The sequence below is a fragment of the Apteryx mantelli genome, chromosome Z (genome assembly GCF_036417845.1).
Source record: "Apteryx mantelli isolate bAptMan1 chromosome Z, bAptMan1.hap1, whole genome shotgun sequence".
NCBI classification, from domain to species: Eukaryota; Metazoa; Chordata; class Aves; order Apterygiformes; family Apterygidae; genus Apteryx; species Apteryx mantelli.
Window position 1 is genome coordinate 73,072,748 of NC_090020.1, and position 12,043 is coordinate 73,084,790.

Genomic DNA, 12,043 nt, shown 5'->3' on the forward strand with positions numbered 1-12,043 from the left:
ACTGGGGAGTCCAGAACTGGACACAGTAATCCAGATGTGACCTCACCAGGGCTGAGTAGAGGGATGTGCCCTCAACCTGCTGGCAGTGCTCCTCCTAATGCAGCCCAGGATACCATTGGCCTTCTTGGCCACAAGGCCACATTGCTGCCTCATGGTCAACTTGTTGTCCACCAGCACTCCCAGGTCCTTCTCCACAGAGCTGCTTTCCAGCAGGTCAGCCCCCAACTTGTACTGGTGCATGAGGTTATTCCTCTCTAGGTATAGGATGTTGCCCTTCCCTTTGTTGAACTTCATGAGATTCCCCTCTGCCCATTAATAGATATCATAACTAGGAAACTGAAAGAATCCTAATGTCAAAAAATGTCAAATCCGCTCTGGAAAATTAGTAGCCACCTGTGAATTCCAATTTAATAAAAACTAAACCATCATACATATATGCTAGAATTAATATGTATTGCAGCTTAGTCAAATTACAGCATCTCTGCTTTGAAACAAGACTGTTTATCCAGGAAACAAGACAAAAATGGCATTTATTACATATGTTGCACAGAATAAATGAGAAATATGAGATACTTTGTGTGTTATATAATGTAACATATAATATAATGCTACGTAATCTGTAATGCAGCAGTATAGTCCAAAGAGAATAGGGGTTTCCTAAAATGAATAGCTTCTGTTCTGAAATATAAGCTCCCATAACCTTCATGGTTGCCTCCAATAATTGCTTAGAAAATTATTCTAGTCAGAGAGTCTGACTATCCTGAAAGCTGAATGTTTACTAAGTTATGTTTTTAAAGTAAATGTGCCATTCTTTAGTTTAATATAACAAGTTACGTCTGTCAAGGAGATCAGATCTCCATAATGAATCACAGCATACTTTTTATTTTCCTAAATCTTCATAGTTTTGAACATCAGTAGAATTTTTTCATTCTGTTCCTTTTCAGGCTAAACAGCTTCAACTTTTCTGGAGTTTGTCATTATCTGGAGTCTATACAAAACTATAAGTAGTCACTCTCATTGTAACTTTCCAACCTGTGCAAAATTCAGCTGTAGCTTTTTATGACAAAAATTAAAAACTAGATATTCTAATGACTTACTACACATAGTTAGAGCTTCAATCCCTTTCAAGCATACCAAGGCATCTTACAACATGCTCCATTTAGTTGGCCATCAGAAAGTATGTTTTTAGAACAATTTTGCTATTAATTTATGAGTATGCTTATCTAAGTTAGCTTTGCACAAGACAGCTTTTTGAAGGCATTTCATATTCCAGGTCTCTGGAACAAGTAATTCAACCAAGTGTGCTAGATTACCAGTGAACAGCAGAGAAATCACTCTCTAAACCAGTTTCCAATATTTTTTAATTTAAATATATTTAAATTAACACACACACACACACACACACACACACACATCGTTTTTGTTTGTGTGTTTGTTTTTAAGATAATACATCTGGGGTTTTTTTGCCTGCTACGTAGCAAGTGTCAATTGTCAATGCAGTGCAAGGGACAAGCACTTCTAGAAACAGAGGATCTCATAAAAAATTGATTCTCTGTCTCAGAAATACTGGCACATGCTACAGAAATTTTGTTCCTTCTATAGGCTCTCCACAAAGGGGTCAACTAGTTTAACTTTCTTCTCTTTGTTAATTTTATATAAATGGAATACAAATGGAAAGTGTATTCTATTAACAGTGATTACAGTTATGAACATCAACCTGCATCTGTGCTAAGTTAGATAAGTTAGTTAATATGCTATTAAAAAATTCCATTTGCAAATTCACCTGTAGCTTTCTAGTCTTTTTGGAAAAAGCATGAAAAGACATGAACTTCTTAGGTTCACATTCCATTTACCACAAGAAGTATAATGGTCTATAAGAGCCTTTCAAACAAGCTATCTTCAAGTTTTTGGTGCGTTCTATTAGTAAACAAACATAGGCATTGTCTTAGGTCAGAAAGACAGTCTTAATGCATACCATTCACAAGGCTGGAGCGACCGAAAAGCTTGGAGAGAGGCATCCATCCCAGCAAAATCCCAAAATTTAACATCATAGTCATAGCCACCAGTTACCAAACGGGCACCTGAAGGATCCAAACCCAAAGCAGAAACCTACAGAGGAAGGGGGGGGGGGGGGGGGGGGGAGGGAAAAAAAAAAAATCATTCAGGCTTTTTATTCTTTTTCCTACAGTTCTTCAAATGTCACCAAAATACTACTAAAATCACAAAAATGAATTCAGTATGTTACATTGTTCCTTCTGTATGCCAGCTGTGTTTTGTTTTTGAGTTTCCTTCTCAATGTCTGAATACTTTAAAAGGGGTAGTGAGAAGTGGAAATTACATCATCTGAATACATCACTGAAGAGAGCAGAGAAGTTACACTCTGCTTTCTAACCATCTCATTGCTGTATTCAGATATGCTTTATTTCTTTGAAGAAAATCATACTCTAGACTTGTCTCAGACATACAAATAATACTTTAGAAATGACATTTAATTTCCATCAGTTTAAAATTTTGCACTAGTTTATCCAAAGCATTTCATGTGTGTATGTACGCTATTAAATCTGCCTTCGGAGGCAGGAGGAGAAAGTTGATTAAAAAATTCACAAATGAAAAAGAGACTATTTTAATGTAAAAAGTTCAAAATTTTACTGAAAAAACATATCTGTATATAGAAAGTCAGTTCCTTAAGGCTACACCGAGAAGTTGGAGGAAGAATGTTTAATGACCATTACTTTCATTTGTTATCCTCAAATCAAAGGTATAAGTTTATTAAAGTGGAATACTTAGAAAAAGTAGTATTTTAAATCTCTATTTAAATAATTCTATTATAGCAGTGTTTGAATCATCCTATTGTAGAAATTATAGTAACAGGAAGTATCTCATAGACCATCCCTCCTCCCATTTGCCCTCACAAAAATCTCTTCTCTTTTCACATTCATGAAAATATTATCTACCTGCAATGATTTGAAATATCAATACAAAATTAGCTAGACAATTCTAAACTAATTTGTTCATCAAGTAAATAGACTAACTCTCCAGAATTACGCCTTCTACACAGGAGTGTTGAAAAGTTACGAAAAAAGCAATATAAAAGTAAGAAATAAGAGCAGGAACAGTTTTACTATTACCAAAAATTAAACCTAACCTGGAAATGTTAAAACAACTGAAAAAGTTTTCATGAGAAGACAAAACTCATAAGGAATTCATGCTTATGTTTTAACCCACAGTATATAATTTAACCTCCACTAGGCACTTGAAGCTAGGCAGAGCATGGTAAATCCTAGACTCTAACCAGAGGATGGTTTTAACCTTTGGAACAAAAACCTGGATCATCCCACATACATAAGATGAACAATCATCAGATTCAGAAACCCTTTCACCACAAGGTAGACAGTTTTCAGCACAAGAAAATAAAGTGACATGTTCTAGAAAATGCCTGGAAAGGGATTTGAAAAGATGAATCAGAAAGTCCTCAAGGAACAAAAGGTTATGCTCCACCAAGAACATCTAGACTTACTGGCAATTCAGTGATTTATTTTATTCTAATTAAATCCTATTGTGTAAGACAGATACTAATTCACATTCTATCTAGCACCGAGGTAATTTGCCAGAACCTTTATGTCAATTCTGAAGCAGCAAAAAGCCCATCTACCTTCAGTACCTCAACAAAACTCTGACATGAAAGCATTTTCATTTTTTACTAGGTGTAGACTCTTCCAAACAGAAGAAATCTATGCAGTTGAAATTTATTTTCAGTGTTTCTAGAATTACAGAAATTGAAGAATTTTAGTAAGTTCTGCTTATCAGCTCCAGAAACATATTATTTAGTACCATAAGGAACTGCACCCCAGCAAATAAGGTCAGAGATCAGAAGAAGCACTGAGCATGTTATACTAGATCTTTTAAATCCATATGAGCTATAAGCCTCTGCAGCAAAGTTTCTGCAAACAAGTTATTAAAAAAAGAAAATCTATGAATTCTCTTTCAGTAGAGAAAAGCTACAGTCAATTTTATTTTTTGAAAGCTGGAAAAAGCAAAGTATCCCATGGAAAGTGTTTGTGTGGAACCAGACATGTCCCTCCTAATAACAAAAATGAAGATGAGCGATGTGTTTTCTTGACTTTTCCTTATATGGAGACAGGTGCTTGCTAAATAAATGCACTTATGGTCGCCATTGTGGATGCTACAAACTCTAGATGAATCCAGAATCTTTTAATAAAAGCTTTTGTATCTAAAATGGTTCAAATTTACCATTCTTCTTTCAGAACAAATAAAAATTTAAAGACAGACTTTTTTCCCCCCAGTTGTTCCAATGAAATCATTAACTTCTAACACAAAGGTCTTATTTACTATGAAATGACTCAATGTTTCCAAACACTAGAAGAACTCAGACAGACAAAACCTGCATTTTAGCATTCTCTCCAGATAAAGAATACAAAAAGGGTTTTTTTCTGCAATCCATCTATCTGTCATAGTTGGATTCATTTGTCTAGATATGATTTGTGCAGACCCCCATCTCGAACTAGATACCTTTGGAAAGAGATTAGAAGTGGCAACACAAAGGTCGCTTTTCAGGTTAAACAGAGGTGTTTTTAATCTATTCACAATTTGTCCAAACAGTCCAGAGTCCTGAAGAATAAAGTTCTGTTTCTCTTCCTATAAATATTATCTTCGTAACAAAAAGCTTCTCTCAGAATTGACAGGATGTCATGGCTATAGGGTAGCACTGCTGAACTGGGAAAAAGTCAGGCCAATTACTTTCAGGTGCCTAAACTTGTATTAAAAATTCCAGATATTCACGTCTGAAAATTAGAATAATTTGCATATAAGGATGATGCTCAGTATGCATCTGTTCTGTATGGACAAAAAAATACTGACAGTCACAATGATTTAATGTAGACACATAAAAGTACCACCAAAAAACCTTTTCTCAAAGATATATCAGTCTACCACTGTACTTTTTTTAAGCTTTAGTATATACACTGCGTTACTGAGACTTTTAAAACTTATGTAAACTGTTGAACAGTTCCCACACAAAAAGCTGTACGGAAAATGGAATTCAGCATGAGATATTACTTTTTCAACTGGATGCTGAAAATATATGTTTCGAAAAAAACACCAGTTAAGAATGGAATTTTTTCTGGACATATGAGATGGACGATTTGTTTTGCTAAAATTAAGGTTCCTTATCTGAAAAACTATGGGCTTCCTTTGAGTTTTCTTTTTTCAGTTTCACACAGGAGAGGCTCATTTAGATATTCCTTATTTTATCACAAACTGATTTCTAGTCACTATCTCCTTGAAAGTGAGGCTCAACCTGCTCCTCATGCTGGTATCTCACTGTAGGTCAGACTTGTACAATGCCATGGTATAGCCAACAGCTTGAAGAAAGTACTTCCAGGAAAACCAAGAAACTGTACAAATGATGTTGACCATTCACAAAGCAACTGACTCCTCCTTAATCTAGTTGCCCTGTTTTGTTTCAGAGTCATTCACTTGCAGAAAGTGCTATCTTTCAGATAAGATCTAAAAAACCTATTCTTCTAAAGGACACGAAGGATCATCAGATATGCTAATCCAGTGCATCTCTCCCAAATCTAATTTATAGATTTAATAACAGATTCAACATTTGTCATTTTACTTCCTTGAATCAAATGTTTAAATGTACTACTGCTTTATACTAGGCCTAAGAATGAATTAAACTTCAGTTACCAATTATTATTAAATAATTATTATTAAATTACCAATTACATCACTACGACAAACGACTTAGGAGTGAAGCAGAATGCAACCACTTACATGTTTCCACAAAAATTATCCCTTTTATCATTTAAATGCAAATTTTCATCTCCATGCATTTCATTTAGGATTTCTAACATACAGAAACACTGAGCATCTCCAGGTTAATCACGCATTCAGTTAACAGATTCAAGCATTCTATTCTACAGCTACTATAAGCTGAAGCAGCTGTGATATGAGAAGTCAGAAAGCACACTGCTCAGAATATCTCTGATTATGCATTCTTTCTCATACTCACCTATAAGTCAAAATTGTCAGGAGAAAAAAAAAAAATTATCCCTGAAGTTTCATTGGGAACAGTAACTTCTATTACACTGCATGAGCAAGGCAACCGGGAAATTAATCAGGTTTCTGGAAACACTCTCCAGCTTGGGAAATCTTTTCTGAGACTTTTCAGCTGCACAGGAATACAGTCATCATCAACCCAAGATGATTAGATTGAAGAGGTACAGATGGGATATATAAGTTTAGCTGAAATGCAGTACACCGCATGTACATAATGAAAAGACTGTACTTTAAAACATTGGAATAAAAATAATAACAAGATACCTACTTCCTCCCATCCTTAGATGACTGTCATTTTACTGTGTAACTACATGGGTGAGCAGTTTTGAAAAGAGGAGAGAGAGGAGAGAGAGGAGAGAGAGGAGAGAGAGGAGAGAGAGGAGAGAGAGGAGAGAGAGGAGAGAGAGGAGAGAGAGGAGAGAGAGGAGAGAGAGGAGAGAGAGGAGAGAGAGGAGAGAGAGGAGAGAGAGGAGAGAGAGGAGAGAGAGGAGAGAGAGGAGAGAGAGGAGAGAGAGGAGAGAGAGGAGAGAGAGGAGAGAGAGGAGAGAGAGGAGAGAGAGGAGAGAGAGGAGAGAGAAAAGAAAAAGACAGTCCTTCTACAGAAGAGCTATTTTTTCCAATGATCTGTTTCATGCACTGGATCTAGCCTAATCTAACTGTACTATATATATCCATGCTAGAATTCACCTCTGCTCTAGGTGATGACAGCTGCATTCCCATGCAGTCAAAATACCTCAGAAGTCTTGCAAAACCGTAATGCTCCCTTTTACAAAGCCTTTTACTTAGAAATAATATAAGCTTACACTTTTAGAAACCATACAAATAAAGAAACTGTATTAAAGAGTATAGTGGAAATATTCCTCAGCTTTGGTATGGACAGTAGCATGGATATGCACAAGATTGTTTTTCTTTGTATTTTTGAAGACCTATCTCATTGTTAGTGACCAACATTTGCATTATGTTTCTATATTTGATGGCTCCCTGAAGTACACTTAAAAACAAACCTATATAAAATCTCATCATCCAAGGAGTCAAAAATATGTTCTGCAACTCAAAGCAATTAGTGAAACAAAGCAAAAATAATTACACTATTCACAAGATTACATGGAAAACAGAAAACTAGTTGCGCCAGTATTTTTGCAAAGAAATCACATGCACTATGTGTGCAAAAATCCACTCTACTTTTTCTGTTTACAATGCAATACAATGCATCTTTCCTGATTTTTTAAATTAAAAGAGAATATTTTTCTATTTTCACACTACAATGCCTCCCTTTGTAGAATGCTTTTCACAAATATAATACCCTTGTTGCTTCTTTCCTCTCCTCCCTCTACATCTTTACATCCAGCACAACAAAAAAAACAAATTGGCAGGCTTTATCTCCTCTCCACTCTGCAAGGTACAGCAAACAATACTTGATGCAAGATGGATGAATAGGCATTTCTGCAAATAATTATTTCTGAAAGCTTATAAAAACATTTATGTTCCTTATACCTAAGTTTAAACCTCTGGAAGTTTCCTTAAAATATATGTATAAATAATAATAAATAAAACTTGAATTATTAAATATTTAGATCTTAAATTAATAAATCACTTGATATTTAATGTTTTAATTTGTTATAGATGCTAATATGTTATTAACTTCATTACTGAAAAATGATTTGCTACTGAATGTTAAATTATTTGAAAGAATGATTATATTTATTGCATAAAATAAATAGAAAATGAATCTACAGGATTTCTTAAAAAGTCAGTAAAGGAAAAATTTTTCCAGATTGTTTACAAGCTCACAAAAAACAATTTTTCTCAAAGGTTGGTTTTGTTCTTTTTCCTCTCCCAAGAAATTCTCAGAAATGTCATCAGTAAGAATTCTATTAAATAGCTCAGAGCACTTTCACAGGTATATAAATAACAATAACAGAAATTCTAGTAATATTTTCTCTTTCAATATGCTGTTCAGGAGTCTAAGTCATGGCCCAAGCTGAAGATGACAAAGAGTGGCACCATCATCTTCTATGACCAAAGAAGAATGCGGGGAAAGGATCTGGGAATAGATTCAGGGATACTCATGGCTAGAAATTTGTTTTATTCTAGAGAAGTAATCTAATCAATCAGCATGCACACACACACAAAAAAAACCCAGTTCAATTTGTGTTGGAAGATGAGATTACCCAGACATAAAAATATTGAGAACAAAGAAATGGTAGTTTCAAGTCAGCAAGTGGGTTCTTCGAAAGAAACCGGAGGAACAATATTTGAGGTGAAATTTAGAAAGGGTAGAATCAAAGACAAGGAAGAACAAGGCTTCAGGAAATTGAGAATGGCTTATAAAAGGCACTTAAAGATTCAAAAAGAATGAAGGAGACCTGTATGAAACTTTAGCAACAAAGAGGATATTAGAAACTTCAGCAATAACATCATCTTTGAAATGTATGACACAAGTCATATTAGAGGAGGGTCTTGGTTAGGAGAGAAATACTAACATTTGCAGGCAATATATTTTACAGAAAGGAAGAAGAAAATGAGACTACAGTTGAGTCAAATGGAGTCAGGTGTGGGTTATTATAAGAAAGGGAACAGGGAATCCTAAAACACACTTTCATTGCAATGAGAAAAGATCTAGATTAAAATAAAAAATTAAGAAAAATAATTAGCTATTTGATTTTAAGCTGACAGTGAGTATCCATTAACTTATTCCACAGACCAGCTCAGACCACCTAGAAGAAAAGATCAGAGATGATGGAAACAGGCTGGAATCTTGGGGGCCAAGTGCAAAAGAAAGAAGAGGAGTCTCTGAACAAGGAAAAGAAGAGAGAGTTAGCTTACTAAAATGCAAAAGTATAATATTTAATAATGTAAAGATAAGCAAATTAAGAGAGAGAGAAAGTAGGATCTGTTCAAGGTCACAAGCAGAGCCAATGGCAAAGTCAGGACAGAATTTAGAGTTTGCCTGTTGTTTTCATTTGTCTGTTATTTTCAGTATGCTGGGTCATTCCGTTCTGAATATCATCAGGAGATTTGTCTATTTTGCTTTGATGTACTGGGCTGTCATATTTTTCTATTTAGCACTAGCTGAGAACACATTACAAGAACCATTATATTTTCTAAAAACTATGTAAATAAATTCTTATGAAATGACAATGCTATGTTAATGAAATAATAGTACTGAAACAATCTCATATTTACATTCATCAATAAAGCTAAGAAATATCAGGTATAAAACATTTCTGATATGATAATATAAAGGTCTTATTGAACCAACAATTTAAACATATGTTTAACAGCTGCTGTATGAAAAAAAATCACTCTAAATCTCAAAAGCTCATAAATATGACATTCCAAGTGATAAGTATAAATACTGTCAATGCTTACACTTAAAACTGTTGAATGGCTTAAGCAATGTTGTTAATTAGATGTACAAAAGAATAAAGGTTAATATTTGCATTGAAATGTTATGCCATATGTAGTGTCTATAACAGATTCTGTATGATATATCAAAACAGGTTAAAAAAATGGAAATTTTTGCAGATATAGATCTGGAGATATAAAAAAACAACAAGTCTGATATTGTGATATCCTGCTGTTAGCTCGGAGCCACAGGAACAAAAAGCTTTTGGGGAGTCTACATTACAAAAAACTCATTTGGGAAGTCTACATTACAAAAAAAACTAGTGAAAAAAAAATTAATAATATATTTGTTGGGAAGTTGTTCTCACTCAATCCTTTTTTCGCCTTTGAAGTATTCAAAGAATTCAAACCTATTACAGAAGTTATAGTAGTTATTTCCCACTAATTTTAACATAGTGTTATAATTTACATTCTAAATCCTTCTCCCATTTACTATTTTCAGTGTCTCATTACATCTATCACTCAACAGACATCTTCCCGCTGTGATAATTTTTTTATTTTATTAATCTTGAAGCCAAACAGAAAGGAAGGGAGGAAAACTATCACTTAAAAAAAAAAAATTGTCACAATTTCTTTATTATATATTGGTGTTGAGAGATCCTAAAGGAAAGGGTTTCTTTCTTTGATGTCATTAGCTCCAGTACAGAAGCATCACAGCAGAATACTGAAATGTCAGAGAGTTAACTCTGAAAAGAAGGGTCTTAGGAAGACTGCTGAAAACGGCCAATTCCTTCAGTGTACATAACGGTAACATCTTAGATTCAGTAAGTTTTCTCTTGTTACGTCGTAAGGCCATTGTGCAAGACAAACACCACCAAAGTACAAAAAAAGACTATTTTCCAATGGTAGAAACTTTAAATCAGCACTGATTTCAATCAGAAATCGAATTTAGGGCTGAAGTCAAAATCCTTACACGATCTGGAGTCCTACACACATCATCAATATCTGAACAGTATTTCAGACAGGCCTTCCATCATTAACTAATTCTAAATCTTTTGAAAAGTTAAGTTGCTTTAGGGAAGTATGCCTTCTAATCTGGCTTTCAGCTCAAGATTTGCCCAGCCACCCATGCAAGCTACTCAGCATTTTTGATTGGTAGGGTTTTTTCTTCAGCTATGCAGCACTTTGCAACCTCAGTAAGCACAACCTTCACACACAGAAACTAAGCTTTTTGTTCATACATTCAGACTTCCAGTTTATCTAGCTGCACAAACTTAGTTATTTTCTCCCACTGCTTTCAAGTTTTGCTATAGTGGCAACCAAGCAAGTTCACAGATGTACAGTTTGCCAGCAGTACTCTGTAGCTCTGGAGAAACAAAAAGTATTGAATGTGTGTTATCACTTACTGTTTTTGTCCCATGTTGGAGTGTGATTTCATGAGAATCTGGAATTTTCTTGACAGGGTTCTGGGAAAAAAAAAGAAAAAGAAAAGAAAAGAAAACCGACCTCCATGAATACAGTGGTATGACCAAAAAAACCTCCACCACATTATATATAAAGTTAAGAAAAGTTTTGCTCACACTAGCCATAATCTGAGAGGATAAAAAAAAATAAGAATGACATTAAATCCCAATTTTTATTTTCATGGATAGACCCCGAGAAATAAGAGGAATAATTAAAACAGTTTAAAATATATATCCATATCTTAATAAAGAACAAAACCAGTAAGAGATTTCCATTTTTTTCTCTTTAGAAAAGACATTACAATTCTCTCTGCTTCTTAATCACCAATATCTATATTGATCCTGAATTCTGATTTAATCAATCCATCATATTACACAACAACTTTTCAAATAAAAAGAATCTATGAATTTAATGAAATTATAGGACTTAGCTATATGGTTTATTAAGATCATTGATTGGCAACCCACTTCCGTGGTTACTCCCAGCTCTAATGAGGCTTCAAGACTACCACTTCAGCAGTAACAAAGTCAGAACAACATAATTCAGTGTATTTCATAGCATATTGAACAGCAACATACAGATCAAAGGCAATTACAGTTTAAAACAGCTAACATCTGTATTACAAAAACAAAAATAGTTAATTTAGACAGAAACAAAAGTATTTCAGTGAGTCCAAGGTTTTACAAAGGTTACTTGAATCATTACTGTCCAAATGCTCATTCATCTGGTTTCCTCAGTTTGGTCTGGTTCTGATTCGTCTGGTTTCCTAAGTTTCCTCAAACACACACAATCAATCATTTTGATGCCAGACATCTTGGTTATAATCTTCTGTTGCCAAAGTTTGCTTTTAAAACAATTTTAAAGCACTCTTTACAATAAAACTTGCATCTCTTTCCTGATTCAGCCTGCCAGTTCCTTCCCCTTTTTTTGCTCTTGCTACAGAAAATCTTTAAAGGACCAGGCTGATTTCCTGTAAACTCTTTTCTCCTCCAGTTCTATCAGCTTTATATCCATGACAAAACTGTAGTTTTCATTGTCTTTGATCTAGTCACACCTACACCTCTTCTCAGCTTACCCTTATCACTAACAAGGGCTTTGATTCTCAAACCAACTGCCTAGCACTTTCCCCCTTTCTCACACATATATA

At 34.5% G+C, this 12,043-nt stretch overlaps 1 protein-coding gene across 3 annotated transcripts in view; it reads right to left on the reverse strand.

Annotated features, from left to right (window-relative positions):
* Positions 1-12,043, reverse strand: part of WDR70 (WD repeat domain 70) — a 147,251-nt gene that overhangs the window by 99,559 nt on the left and 35,649 nt on the right. For 2 of the 3 annotated variants that reach the window (XM_067315830.1, XM_067315828.1), the window contains exons 6-7: positions 10,839-10,898; positions 1,976-2,109 (exon numbers count right to left, since the gene is read on the reverse strand). In XM_067315830.1, the coding sequence (XP_067171931.1) occupies positions 1,976-2,109; positions 10,839-10,898 (194 nt within the window). The remainder of the gene's footprint in view (positions 1-1,975; positions 2,110-10,838; positions 10,899-12,043) is intronic. The other variant, XM_067315829.1, reaches the window with a different exon arrangement.